General features: G+C 32.5%; 1 protein-coding gene across 2 annotated transcripts in view; it reads left to right on the top strand.

Moving 5' to 3' along the window:
* LOC145252682 (E3 ubiquitin-protein ligase MARCHF8-like) overlaps positions 1 to 11,825 on the top strand; it is a 210,717-nt gene extending 198,892 nt beyond the window's left edge. For both annotated transcript variants that reach the window (XM_080112503.1, XM_080112505.1), the window contains one exon: positions 8,119 to 11,825. In XM_080112503.1, coding sequence (XP_079968629.1) covers positions 8,119 to 8,496 — 378 coding nt within the window. In that variant the 3' untranslated portion in view covers positions 8,497 to 11,825. The remainder of the gene's footprint in view (positions 1 to 8,118) is intronic.
* The last annotated feature ends 4,176 nt before the right edge of the window (positions 11,826 to 16,001 follow it).

The raw sequence follows: 16,001 nt of genomic DNA, 5'->3' as shown, positions 1-16,001 counted from the left end.
ATTGACTCTGAGACAATGGAGCCAGTGAAAGGAGCAGATGTATGGAGAAGTGGTAATGAAGTTCGAACTTTGACTTCTGTAGAAAAAGAAGTACTTCAGAAGTTAAGGGAGGTTCTTCTTAGAGACGATATCATAGAGATTCCAAGTATGAAGAGTAGTGATAGGCAGAAGGTTAAAAACGAGGTGAAAGAACATATCGATTACAGAATTTGACAGGTTTCTGTATGCAGCGTCATACGTTATTGTGAATCGTCTTGGCTTATTACAGAAGAAAAAGGGAGAAATGAAGGATAGAAGGCCACACTGGCAGAGGCGGCTTGAAGAAATTATTAAACGGTGACGGAAAGACATTGGTAGAATTGAAGAAATAAGAAAAGGAGTTAAACTAGGACAGAAAGCCAATGATGAGCTTGAAGGGAGATATAGATTGCTGGAAAAAGGAACGATGAACGTTCTAACAATGTTGAAAGAGAAGGTCCACACTGATGGTATGAAAATTCGAAACTTTGTAGGAAAAAATGTTGCGTTTCAGCAGAACAACCTTTTCCGGAACAATCAGTCTCAGCTGTATAAAGAATTAAATGGTAGTAAACAAGCTGGAAATAACAACACTCCAAATGCAAAAGATGACAGGAAGTTCTGGAGTGGGATTTGGTCTGTCAAAGGGCGATATAATGAGAAGGCTAGCTGGTCTGGAGAGGTCAGAGAAAGGTTATCAGAAATGCAAGAACATTGAGATAACCATCGATAACGTTAAGGCTGGCATATGAAGGATGACAAACTGGAAGGCACCTGGTCCAGATGGAGTGATGGGCTTCTGGTTTAAACAGTTTCCATGCCTTTATCCACCTATAACTGCTGCCCTGCAAAGGGTCGTAGAGTCGGGAGATGTCCCTGATTGGCTTATGAAGGGAAGAACAACACTGATTAGGAAAGATCCTGCAAAAGAAACAGATGCCAATAATTATAGACCAATTACATGTCTGCCATTGATGTGGAAATTGTTGACTGGAATATTGGTGGAGAAAATTTATGAACATCTAGAGAGTAATGGTGTTTTTCCTGACAAACAAAAGGGGTACCAGAAAGGCTCGAGAGGTACTAAAGAGCAACTACTAATTGATAAAGCAATAATGCAGGATGTGAAGAAGAAGAGGAATCTGAGTGTAGCATGGATCGATTACAGAAAGGCTTATGACATGGTTCCTCATTCATGGATAGTGAAACACTATTGATGATGAAGGTTGCTGAGAATGTGGTAGGGCTTTTGGAGACAAGTATGGCTCAATGGAAAACGGTGCTGACAGCAAACAGAGAGGAGATGGGGCACATTGGCATTAAACGTGGAATATTTCAAGGAGATTCGTTATCGCCACTTCTTTTTGTAATGATGATGATGCCACTGAGCATCCTCTTGAAGAGAGAAAACTGGGGTATAACTTTGGATCTGGTGACAGACACCTCAACCATCTACTGTTTATGGATGATTTGAAAATATTCGGCAGAAATAAAAAGGAAATAGAAAGACTGATAGAACTTGTGGGGACATACTCAGGAGACATTGGGATAGAGTTTGGGATTAGTAAATGTGCGGTGCTGGTGATGAAAAGAGGAGTAAAGGTTCATTCGAATGGAATAGTGCTGCCAAATGGAGAAATCATGAAAGAAATAGAAGATATAGGGTATAAGTATTTGGGAGTGTTGGAGGGTGTAGGCATTATGAACAGAGAAATGAAGGAAAAAGTCAGGAAGGAGTATCTTAGAAGAGTGAAACTAATTGCAAAGTCGAAACTGTATGGAGGGGACCTAATGAAAGCAGTAAAGGTATGGGCAGTCAGTGTTTTGAGATACAGTGCGGGAATTTTAGAATGGTCTGACAAGGATTTGCATGCCATGGATATCAAAACAAGAAAAGTTTTAGCAATGTTTGGTATATTTCACATTCGAAGTAGCGTAGCAAGGCTGTATCAAAAGAGGAAAGATGGTGGGAGAGGATTGAAAAATGTAAAAGATTGTGTTAGAACCGAGGAGATGTCGAAGGAACATGTGGTTAGAAGTGAGGAGTGGATGCTTAAGGTTGTGGCCAATGGAGTGGAGGTATGTGAGACCAAGGCTGATTATGTGAAACGTATGGATAGGGAAAGGGAAGAGGAACTGGTTAGGAAGAAAATGCATGGAAGGTTCTTCCAGGATAAAGCAGAAGTGACTGATGAAAGATCCTGGCATTAGCTTAGAGCTGGGTATTTGGCTAAGAGTACTGAAGCTTTTGTTTATGCAACACAAGAGCAGGCATTAGGAACACGATTGTTCAAAAAAGTGGAGAGGAAGTTGCTACAGAATGCCGGATTTGTGGTAAGACCTCAGACTCAATTGTGCACCTTGCAGCAGGGTGTAGTGGATTGGCCCAGAGAGAGAGAGTACCGCAAAAGACACGATCACATGGGACTCCGGATATATTGCAAAGTGTGTAAGAGGGTTGGGGTGAAGTGTGCTGGAAAATGGTTTGAGGAGGTGCCTGATGAAGTGAGAACAAGTGAGGATGGCAAGGTAGAGGTATGGTGGGACAAAAGTGTCATAACAACCAAGCAATTGGAACATAATCGTCCGGATTTGGTCATCATTGACAAGGTCTCAAAAAACTGGCAGATTGTAGACTACTCAGTACCCTAGGACAGGAATGTGAGAGAGAAGGAGAACGAGAAGTGGAGCAGTTATGCTCCATTGGCCTTGGAGATAAGGCGTATACCCGGGGTTAAAACACAAATTCACGGTCGTAGTTGGTACACTAGGAGTAGTATCAAGTCGCCTTGAAGGACAATTGAAAAAAACTACAAATCCCTGATGTTTTAGGCGGCCTTCAAACCTCTGCAATTATAGGTACCACCAACATCCTTAGGAAAACCCTTGATCTTTGAAGCTCCTGGTTTAAAGCCGGGATTAAGGGAAATATTATTATTATAATTATTATTATTATTATAATAATAATAATAATAATAATAATAATAATAATAATAATAGTGGTAGTTTCAACCTTTCGATGTTTTTAGTTTGATTTTCTTTCTTAAACATCAGGTCAATTCCTTTGACTTTAGACATGCAAGCCTTTTGCAAAATTGTAAAAGAAATTGTCTTGTCAATCTGATTAAACCATTTATGGTGGCATTTTTGTCATGTTCCCAAGTTTTTCAGTTACAATGGGATTCACCGTAGCTGTCATACTGATATATTTTTATTGTTTCATAACATTCTTAACTTTATGATGTGTTTTAAAAAATTTTTTTTAAACATTCAAGCTATACCTTAACACTTTCGCTGTTTCTAACAGGCAACCCTTTTGTAAGATTGTAAAAGAAATTGTCTTGTTAATCTGATTAAGCCATTTTTCGTGACTTTTTGTTATGGTCTTAAGCGTTCCAGTCACAATGGGAATCACCTTGACTTCTTTACATTCCCAGAGTCTAACTAATTCCCATTTTAGATCTTGGTATTTATTTATTTTTTCTTGTTCTTTCTCTTGCACTTTGGTATTGAAAGGGCAAGCTACGTCAATAATTGAGCAAGTTCTCTTGTTTTTATTTAGTAAAATTATATCAGGTCTGGTGTATTCAAGGACCTTATCAGTCTGTATGTGCATATCCCAAAGAAGTTTGACATTGTCGTTTTCCTGCACCACTTCTGGTTTATGCTCAGACCACTTCTCATTGTGGTCTAATGCATAGTTTGCATATATTCCAGTGTAGGACCTGAGCAACTTTGTCGTGTCTCCATTTTTAGATTGATATTCTGATACAATATGTGCTAATGTTTCTTCCTTTTCATTACACATTCTGCACATCGGTGATTCTGCAGTTTTGTTGATGTAGTGTTTGATGGACCTAGTGCGAGTGGCTTGTTCCTGGGCTGCCATTAATGTGCTCTCAGTAGATCTTTTAAGATCACCCCTGACCAACCAATTCCAGCTGTCATTATCTCTAAATTTAATATTCTTAAAGAATGCACTGTGTAGTTTCTTTCCAAATTATTTTCCCTCTCTTTCTTGTAATCGCTAACTCTTCTTCACCTCAGGTCTTTATGTTTTTTATCTTCTCACTTCATGTAGAACATTTTCATGGCTTTCAGAAATATATTTAGTTAGGCTTTCTTTTTCTACATTTAAGCCTCGACCACCTTCCTTTCTAGGTAGATACAATCGATCTACATCCCCCTTCTCAGCAAAGGCCCCCACAAATTGTAAGCATTTAAATGTTTTTGTGCCTAAACATTTCAATTCATCCACCTTACAGTCAAGTAGGGATTTTATATTTTTTATTTGTTTAGGCCATTTTTGTACAGATATCGCTTTTTTATTTTTATTTATTTATTTTTTAAGCCACCAGCTTAAACTCCTAAAATTCGGTCTCTGACTCCAGCTGCCCTTGAAATTTCCATGTTATAAATAAAGCACAACTACTAATATCTTTTAGATTGTCATTATTATATCTTGTCAAATTTAAAATAATTTTTTTATAAAGTGAGATTTAACTTCCTGGAACAAACCATGAATCTCTGTTATTAAATTTACTAAAATGAAAATCGCTGGTAATGCTTGTAAATGTTGTTTTTGTTTCTTTATGTAAGTAGATAAACAATTAAAAAATATTGTTTTTGTTTCTTAATGTAAGTAGATAAACAATTAAAAAATATTGTTTTTGTTTCTTAATGTAAGTAGATAAACAATTAAAAAATATTGTTTTTGTTTCTTAATGTAAGTAGATAAACAATTAAAAAATATTGTTTTTGTTTCTTAATGTAAGTAGATAAACAATTAAAAAATATTGTTTTTGTTTCTTAATGTAAGTAGATAAACAATTAAAAAATATTGTTTTTGTTTCTTAATGTAAGTAGATAAACAATTAAAAAATATTGTTTTTGTTTCTTAATGTAAGTAGATAAACAATTAAAAAATATTGTTTTTGTTTCTTAATGTAAGTAGATAAACAATTAAAAAATATTGTTTTTGTTTCTTAATGTAAGTAGATAAACAATTAAAAAATATTGTTTTTGTTTCTTAATGTAAGTAGATAAACAATTAAAAAATATTGTTTGAAATTTTATTAAATTAAATATTACAAATCAAATGCATCTGTAAGCATAGAAAATTAAATCTAGACAGTATAGCGAATTGTGTATGTGCTGAACCGAAGATTTCATTAAAAGAATAGATGAGAGTTCTTGAATTAGTAGATGTAGAACATAGTAATTGCCTTGAGAGTAAGAGGAGTAAATAAAGACCTGGCCAGAGCTAGGTTAATTTGGAAGTCAATTTATAAAAATCTGCCAACACATGCCAGCATGTAAAACGAATTTTAAACCGAATATGAAGAAACCTTTTATATTTTGATGTGCAATTTACAAATCCTTAATTTTTCTCTTCATTTAGAGACGTTGTGAGATGACGTCATCATAATGGACGTGGTCGATTCAGATAATAGCTAGGGAGATGTGCTGGAACATCGCTGACTTGTTTCTTCTTTTATTGTATGTCTCCGTTGTTTCCTGCCTCCATCCCTACCAAGTGCAAAAGCAACCCTTTATCTATTTTCAATTTTAAATTTCTCTTCAATTTTCAATTAGTTTGATTTCTCGTAAACTATTTTTCAAAACGCTTGTTTTTAACTGTTATTTTTAACTTGCGTCAGGCAGAAACAGAATCGACTTGTTACCAAAGAAACAGTAAACCTTGGGTTTTGATTAAATTTATTATATAAAAAATGTATTTTTCGTCTGTATGTACAGTTAAAATTTAAAAATTACCAAAAGATACATTTACGAATTTCACAATTCTAATTGAGTATGATCATGAACAGATTTTAGTAAAAACAAAAGAATACTGTAACTTTCATTTGTTTTGTGTCACCACAGTCCAAATTAATGTAATGGAAGGGAAAAGATAACAAAAAAAAAAAAAAGTCAATTTATTTTGATTTTTCATTCAAGTAAAAAATAACTTTTGTTCTTATTAATTGATTGAAAAAGAACACTGAAATGTGATCAATAATGCGTACAAAAATATGTTGGCAAGTTGAAATACAAAATGTTCATTTAACTTGCCAACTTGCTATTACTTTTGCACATGCGCAAATTCATTTATAGCTTGAAGTGGTTTAATTTTAAATCTTTCTTATCTATCTGTACATAGCTCAAACAGTAGGGAACGTGGCTGGAGTGCCAAATGTTTTGGTTTTGATACTAGCTGATGGCACTCAAGTCATTTTTTTTAAACTTTTGAAATCAGTATTATATATATATATGCTATTCAATAGAGAATTGGCTCTGTAATAATAAATAAAAAATCTGCAAGAATTGAATATATTTTAGTCTATTTTACGACCGGGCAAGACCGGGTACCCCTTCACTAGTTATGAATAAATAATATTGAGATCAAAGCTTCAATTTTGATAACATGATTCTAAGTTGGTTATTTCATTTGTCATGTGACTGAATTTTGTCAGATGAAATGCAAAACTTGACTAGAATGTAAGTGCAGCAAGGAACCACGGCGTCTTATTGCTGACTTGTGGGGGGGGGGCGACCTTGCCCGGTCGTAAAATATGCTTAAATATATTTTAATTCATGCAAATTTCATATTTGTTATTACAATGCCAATTTTCTATTGGATATTATATTATACTGATTTCAAAAGATTAAACAAAAAAATGATTTTGGTGCCATCAGCTAGAATTAAAACCAAGACATTTACTGCTCCATTTGAACTATTGACATTTAGCTCCTACCATTTGAGCTATCGGTTGATAGATAAGACAGATTTAAAATCAAACCACATAAATTTATGAATGATTTTGCATATGCGCACGCGCAAATAGAAATATGTCAACAAGTTGAAATGAACATTTTTCATTTCACCTTGTTGACATATTTCTGTACACGTTATTCATCCAAACAAAGATTTTACTCGTTATAAACCATCCTTAATGTTAATTTTAGTGTTATGTGATCAATAGTTTAAGTTTATCAATTAAACATTTACATACACACACACACACATACATACATCTACTGTTTTATTTATATAGACTATGTGGAGACCATAATTGGGATGGAAAGAAAGGGTGCAATGGCTTTATTTGAGGAGATTATGAAAGAATCCCTGTCTTAATCAACAACCAGAAAATTAAAGATAATCAGATTAAATGGAATGAAATATTTTCTTCCACAATCTGACCGTGATTTAATATGGATTCTGAACACTTTTGTTCAAATTCAAAGATAGCTAACAACTTGCGTATTTAAAACTAAACGAAAATTACCATTGCGGTAAAATTGATTTTCTTGATTTCATTCATAAAAAAAAATTAATAAGTTATTATATTTCCAGGATTTGTTGATTATCAAAAATATATAAATAAAGGCTGCAATGGAATTTAACTTCTTCACAAAAAATAACTAATATTTAAATGCACTTTATTTTTTACAATTCGTTCACTCATGATTTAACTAGGTATAATATACAATTGAAGATTACTGAGTGCTTCTGCTGTATGACACAATTTCAAGCAAATATATATTCAGATAAAAACACTACATGCTTACGTTGATATCAAAATTAGTATGAATTTAAAAAATTATGAAGAATGATTCAAGTAGAAAAATAATTACAAGTAGAAATAAAATTTATTGAATTATCAAATTTTATCGTATGTTTTTAATGAGGAAGAGTTCTTAAAATCCAGGGGAGGAAATTGCATTTTGATTTATCTCCGCTGCCATTTTTTTTTTTTTTTTTTTAATGCCAATTTGCCTGATTTTTTGTAAAAAATAGATCTAGCAAATCTTCTGGATTACTTATAATTTTCAGAATTTATACTAATTTTCGACATGACACATAAGTGCATAACAATGTTTTGACCTGAAATGCATTTGTTTGTAATTTCATTATACTGCAGAAGCACTGATTACTGACTCATCATAGCATACAATGGCTAAAAAGTGGGGAGAATAACAGCAAACAAGATAAAGATTAAAAAAAGATTGTGTTATTTGAAAAATCTTGTCTTTTCATACTTCCATCATATTTGTTTTTGTTTTACTAATTACATTTTTCTTTTTTTTCTTTTCCAGTGGGAACACCTACAGATGTCATCAGTAGAGAAACGAAAGATAACTTGCTCAGTTACATTTCACGTTATTGCAATAACTTGTGTGGTTTGGTCTCTCTATGTTCTCATTGACCGTACGACTGAAGAGATGCGACGAGGAGCACTTGAGTGGCCGTTTTGGACTAAAATAATTGTAGTTGCCATTGGTTTCACTGGTGGTCTTGTTTTTATGTATGTCCAGTGTAAAATGTATGTGCACTTGTGTCATCGGTGGAGAGCGTACAATCGGGTGATCTACATTGAAAACTGCCCAGAGAAATCTTCAGACACAAAATGGCATGGCGATTGCAAAAAAGATTCTGCATCATCGAGTCTCTATGGCGATCTCGAAGTTGCTTAAACAGAAATAGGTCCAACATAACAAAAAAAATCTTCATATTTGCCTTTTTCTTTCTTTTCCTGCCTCATCTTTTTTTACTCCCTCCTCCTTTTCAATTTTCTGTTCTGAATGCTCTGGAAATGCACTCCTTTCTCTACAACCACTCATTCTTAATAGGATTTTCCTTTCCTATTTGTTATTATGATTGATTTTTTTTTTTTTTTTTGAGGCATCATATCAATTTGGAAATTCTCATATAATTCTAAAGAGAAAACATTCGCTTCATCAGATAATTTTATTTAAATTCTGTAAAATTCTCTTTCAAAACGTTCCAACATAATTTTCTAAAATAAATCTTTCACGTTTGCTGATTGCTTTTCCTAGAACTTGATAGCCAACCAGCATCTGTTCATAGAATTCATTTGTTTTTACATTGGGTTATTTTTTTTTTTGTTAATTTTAAAATAATTTGTTAAAAATGGAAACAATTTTGTCACTTCAAGTCAATTTTTTATGAATCTTAACCCGACTGCCCTTTCTCTTAAATTCTTGCTAAGGAATATTTCTGATCTTCAAACATTCCATGCTAAAAGATTTCATCCAGCTTTTTGACATGAAATTGGTGTGATAGCTCATTTGATAAAGATGTCTGTTACAATCAACAACCTTGGCTTTGTACAGGAACCTTTCCACCCTTTTGGTGATAAATACCAGCTCCAATTCTTCAGCTGAGCTTCTTTTTTATTATTCTGTACACCCACCCACTCATATGCATTCCATTTTGTATTTCGATGAAATCAAAATCTAAAATTAGCCAAATTTTATTCTCTCTCATTTCTTGCTTATTCACATTTTGGTCTTTTGTTCGGTTTTTAAAATAAAGTCTACAAAATTTTGGTTTAGAAAAACAAAGTCGCCTTCTGATTATGTTTGAATTAGCTTCCTCATTTTTGATTTTGGCTCAAGAAAGGTTCACACTAATAGGAATGGAAATGCTTGAATCTTGTGGTTCATTATTTTTTTGCTCCCCCGATATTTATTAGGATTCTTGTCTTATTGTTCTTCAAACCTTTATCTTTTTTTTTTTGTTCAAAATTGTTTCCTTAGTTTTTCACAAAATTTTTTGCATGAACTTTTGGGAAACACATTGTTGTTGGCTAAAATGTTTTGAAATGGCCAAAAACTTTTTGAAAATATCTAAAATTTCTTTTTATTAGTTTTTGTCCCATTTCCGCCAAAAATTAATACCCTTCCCCCTCTCCCTAGAAAACTAAACAAATCTCTGCCTTTAATTTGCATAAATTGCACTTTATTCTTTGATAAATATGTAAAAGACCATTCATTATTTATTCTGAAAATCAAACAAATGTTGTGATTTATGTTATTCAAGTAATAGTGATTGCAGGGGGAGATAACTCATGCTCTACTTATTATTGATTGTTACATTGATCATTAGGATTATTGTTTATTCATACAGACTTTTAGATTATGATTGTAATTTTAGAATCTCTAAAATAAGAAACCTTCAATCTTTAATCTCAATTTTGTTACAATTAAATAACTAATATTGGCTATTTCTAATTCCAATTGTGATTTGTGATTTTGTTTCATATTAATGCATTTATTTTAATTTGTTTATTGGAATAAACTGTAGGTCAGTTATATATTTTGTTTCAAAGATTTTGTGATGAGGATTAATAATCTATTTGTATTATTTGACTATTATTCTCATTTCATCTGATGTAATCTTGAAAATTCTTACGGTGCCAGGGTATTATCTATGCAGAATTTTTAACTGAATCATTTATTAAGAGGGATGCTATATCAGTGAAAAAGTTTGTGAAAACTACAACCAAGATGAAAACAGTGAACTGAATAACCTTATGTAATATAATAGATTCATTAAAACTCGAGTTTTTATAAAAATATATTTGAAACCTAAAAATCTTCAAGTGATTAATTTTCTTTCACTTTTTGTGCTTTTTGGCAAAGAGGAAATCTTTCAATAGATTTTTGCCATTTTGAAGGTCTACGCTTATATGAAGCAGTTCTATAATTTTGTCTCTTGATTTCTGTTTATGCGTTTACTATGAACAAATGCGTTTGCTATAAACAAATGTGTTTACTATGAACAAATGCGTTTGCTATGAACAAATGCGTTTACTATGAACAAATGCGTTTGCTATGAACAAATGCGTTTACTATGAACAAATGCGTTTGCTATGAACAAATGCGTTTACTATGAACAAATGCGTTTGCTATAAACAAATGTGTTTACTATGAACAAATGCGTTTGCTATGAACAAATGCGTTTGCTATGAACAAATGCGTTTACTATGAACAAATGCGTTTACTATGAACAAATGCGTTTGCTATGAACAAATGCGTTTGCTATGAACAAATGCGTTTGCTATGAACAAATGCGTTTGCTATGAACAAATGCGTTTGCTATGAACAAATGCTGGTTGGAAATCCTCTTTTTCTCCATCTTTTGTTGTTACTATTTACACAAGTTTACTTTCATCAATCAAGATTGTACGAATAGTTTCAAGTTGGAATTTTCTTTTCTTTTTTAACTGCTCTCAAATATTTTTTTATAAGCAATAATTAAAAAAAAAAATGGGGAATCTATACAAAGAATTAATAATATATGTCATCAATAATAAAGAATTGAAAAAAATTAAGAAAAGCACCATTAATTTGTTGAATCAACATGTAAGGTTTAAAATAAAATGTTTTTTGGCCAGTCTTAAAACCAGAGAAAAATTTTTTAACAATTCTGATTATTTGATTTCAGTTTAATATTTCAAAATCATTTCTAAACGTTTTCAGTTTTTTATGTTGATTTTTAGACAGATTTGAAGCAAGAAGATGCATACTCACAAGATTTGCTGTAACAGCTTGACCACACAGACATTAATATCATTAATAAAGAAAAAAGGTTTTGTTTGTATAGACACATGGAAAGCTCAAAGTTGTACCATCAAGATGGTTTCAGATTTGGAAGTCCTCTGCAGGCTAACCTGTTGTCTCAGAAAAAAAAAACTGCTTTGGAAAGATCGCAATTGGTTCTCATAATATTTTCTTGGAGGTGTGGAGTGAGATCTGAATTGCGATGCTCGCCAGCTAGTTAGACGTAGGTTCACCTGTGTGGATGATTCCTTTCAACCTGCATGTTAATAAAAGAACCGATGGTTGACAGGTTAAAATATTGACATTTCCATACAATCACACATGAAAAATGTGGCATATTATTAAAAAAATTGGACAGTTTTGCAAGTGGATGCTCCAAAATCAATAAGCTCTTATAATATTTCGATAACAAATAAAAATTTGGATTATTTGCATTATTCAGACTATTGTTTTGATGTTGAATCTTACAATGTTTCGGCCAATTTAACCTTTAATCTTCTTCAGGTGCACCTTGTCAAACTCTGGAATCTCTAAAGAAATTCAAATGGAACTCTATTTAATTCATGGTGTTAACTTGCTCTTATATTGTCAGTTATGACTTATGTCTTAAGCGATTTATAATTGTATTCTTAGGATTTCCAAAACTGAGAATTGAACTGTCAATCACCTCTCATTTAGAACTAGATTATTGTGTATTTTAGTTTAATTTTAAATAGTTATTACTTTACTAGTTGGCTTCATCTACTTGTTATCGTTTTGCAATTTAATTTTTATTCACCATTAAAATCATTGAAACAAAACTAATCAAAAAAAGACAAAAGTCATTGATAAGAGGATAATAAGAGGAAATTAAATACTACTATTACTTCTACTAATAGAATATTTTTGTGTCTATATTAAAAATGAAAAAAAAAATTCTTTCCATTCTTTTTTATTATAATCTGTTATTAAGTTTAAACCTTTTCTGAAAATTAGATTTTCACATGTGATTATTGAAGTGAGACAGAAACGTACTTTCACTCTTATTATGTATACATTATGGATGTTTTGTGCTTGCCTATGCATTGTTCTGATTGAGATTACTTGTAATAAAGCTGTGACAAGCTGTGCGCATCCGAGTGCCAGCTGCAGCTTGTAGTATGAGAATGAGCATTATTAAACAAAGATCATGATCAATCTAGACACCTGACTGCTGCTCATGTTAGATGGGGTCAACCTGGAAGACATGCAATCATATATCTACTTTGACTAAACCATCTGAACAAGGAGCAGCTGAGGTTGAACATCATATAGTAGCTGCATGATCCACCTTTATCCATCTCATATGGCCTTAGCAGCTACCAAAGGACGTATCTATCTGGCTATTATGTAGGCGATTTTTTCATGGTTGATGAAAATGGTGAACAGATAAAGACTTAAGCAGTGACAATCAGATATGACCTAGCAACACTATTCAGCTGACATCTAGTCTTCAACTATGAAATCTTAATTGGCTGATCATATCATGTGCCCAGAAATGCCGTATTTGCTCTGGAGAAAGTCAGCTCAATCTGACCAGGATGATGGCTGTAACAACTGTAAGAAAGTAGTTTCAGGCAGGTGAGATGGTAACAACTGTAAGAAAGTAGTTTCAGGCAGGTGAGATGGTAACAACTGTAAGAAAGTAGTTTCAGGCAGGTGAGATGGTAACAACTGTAAGAAAGTAGTTTCAGGCAGGTGAGATGGTAACAACTGTAATGTAATGTTATTTTATTTACCTTCTATTCAAGAAGTCTGACATAAGGTTAAGCATGGGTTTGATAAAAGTGTAATGTTATGCGAACAGTCAAATATTAGATGAAAAGAAACCCGCAGACTATTTCTTATGAAAATGTACCGTGAATTTAACATTTTATAGCAACACCAACCTAAAATTGTTCAATTTAAAAATTGATAAGTCACTTTGTTCATGCCAGCACCAAAACATAAATTAACTTTTGTTTTATTTCTAAATTATAATTCTATTTAATCCATTATTTTTGTTTAAGTCATTGGAATAACAGGTCATATTTTGAAGACAAAATTGATTTCCGCTTCTCTACTCGCCTATTTAAAAAAAAATATATTTCTCTGTTGCGTTTTTCTTTAGTAGTTCAATTGTGTTAGTGAGGGTCTCTTTCATGCTTGGTTGATCTGATAACTGACAGCTATTATAATATACATAGTATCTTTAGTAGAGGCTAAGGTCATAGTACTTTTCTGATTGGCATTTTCCCAGGTGAACTCAGGGGTAGCTCTTTGAGAGGCTTCTCCATCAGTATTTTCTAAATGTTGGAATATTCTCAAGTGATATGTTACATATGCACACGTGTCATTAAAGGTATTTCTGGTGTGGATGACTGGGTCCATTTTTAGTTCAATTATTTTATCCTGAATTTATCAACATCAGTTAAAAGACTGCCTTTTTGTTATTGTATAACTTAATCATCTTTCGTTATTTTCAATTCCTTCCATCAAGTGATGTCATGTCTTTTCTGACGCGATTTTCATATAAAAGTGTAAAATAAAAATGGAAACTTTTTTTTATATAATTTTACCAATTTATTGCTTTTTAAGATATTTGGCAAAACTTATTACAATTTTTTGTTTGTTTTTAGAAGAAAATCAAAATCCTGATTTTATCAGAAAAACATTTTTATTCCTTTTGTTGTCAATCTTGTACATACGTTTCGTATATAATTTATTTACTCTTTCTTGTTTTGTAGAATTAGATTTTTTTAAGATGTTAAAAAAAAAAGGAGAGCAACATGACAAATTGGATGTTCTTACACCCCACAAAAGCACATTTGCATGTATCCATGTTTTTTCTTTGTTTTTGAAAAAAATGTCAACTGCTAAAAACTTTTCCTCAGTTCGAAATGTGCACTGAAAGACAGTTTTGCAAATGAAAATGTGCCAACCTTTAATAGCTAGTGTTTAGAAAATTCTAATTTCTTTATTGTGTTAGATTTTGCTCCAGATGAAAGGAATCGTTTTTTCTCACATTCAACTTCTTTTTCTGCGTGTTGTTGTTGTTGTTGGCTCTTTATTTATTTATTTATTTTTTTTTTACTTCTTGTTCCACCCTAAAAAAATCTTTTATTTGTATTTCATGATTACATTTTCAGTGTTTTATTCATTTGTTCTGGTTGATTCCAAAATCTCTGGATAAAGTGTGTGTATGTGTGGATAGATGTTTGTCTCTAAGTGCAAATTATTTAGTTTGCTTTTTGGTTCAATGCCACTATAGACATTAGTTGAAAATATAAGCCAATACAAAAGACAAACAAACTTTCAAATTAAGTGTATCAATCAGAGAAATCAAGATGTAGTATCTGTTCTGATACAATACTTAAACTGTTTTACTCTCGGTTGGTATTGAGAAATGCTTCTAGACTGAGGCAATTTAAATTTTTGTCCCAGTCCAAATAGTCCCTTTTAGGGAGCTGGATTGTCCCTACATTAAAACTGACCTTGATTCTAACCCTGCCCTTGTTGGAAGGCAAGTAAATAAAGACCATAGATTATCTTCCTTACAAAAATCGCCTCCCTCTCCGTCTCTCTCTTTCTCTCAAGCATTTTCTTCTCTGTTAATATTTGCTCATGCACATTTGAAATACGGCCCCTCCACCCCTCCAGTCTCCACCCCTTCACACACTTCACTTCTCATTAAAAATTTTTCACGATTTTATTTCCACAATTAATACATGTCCCATAAGCAATTTGCTCTTTGGTCTAAATTGTTTTCTATCGAGGGGGGGGGACTATGCTGTAGTGTCAGCTTCATTTTATCACCTGAATTATACCCCCCCCCACTACTTTCCCCTTTTCCTTAAAGTTTAAATTCCTAAAATTCGTAAAAGACAATCACTTTCTGTTGACTGCTGCTTTTGCTGCTCAGCAAAAAAAGTTTGTGGAAAATAAACGCTTTGATTTTAATCTCCATTTACAATTGCGGTTTGATCCTCCGTCCTGGCACATTTTAGGAATGATTGACTTGTGTAAATGACCCCCTTTTAATGGTATGACTTTTAGGATTCTTGTGCAAACACAATGTTCTTTTCTGCTCAGAATGGCTATTGTGTTGGTTCAACCTAGGTTAAAGGTGTTTAGTATATTTAATTTATCTTGTATAATATATATTCACTGCTTGGTCCCTTGACTGCAACTTCTTACATTACCAGCTTGCAGTAATAAGTAAGCAAATCTAGTTCTAGTCTGATAAACAAGGCCACAGTCTAGATTTAACATTCTCCATTTTCGATCTGAATCAACATTGACTTTCACCGAGGAAAGCAAGTAGTTGTTAATTTGTTGTATTGTAAGATGTTTTTTTCTGATAGTTCATCAATTATGTATAAATAATGCAGCCACTTTTTTCTTTGCTAGGATCTGAATTATTATTTGTTTATTTTTCTGATGAATTAAAATAGAGAATTCATCATCATCATCATCATCATCATCATCATCATCATCAGCATCATGTAAAAGTTGTGAACAGAGCAACCAAGAATCAAATAAAGAAAATTTGTAAATAATGCAATTCAAGCCACAATTTCATTCACTTCTTGTCTTTTTTTTTCAATCTAATTTTA

The sequence above is a fragment of the Euprymna scolopes genome, chromosome 29 (assembly GCF_053919585.1).
Source record: "Euprymna scolopes isolate OS-2025 chromosome 29, ASM5391958v1, whole genome shotgun sequence".
Taxonomy (NCBI): Eukaryota; Metazoa; Mollusca; class Cephalopoda; order Sepiida; family Sepiolidae; genus Euprymna; species Euprymna scolopes.
This window is presented reverse-complemented; position numbering and strand designations above follow the sequence as displayed.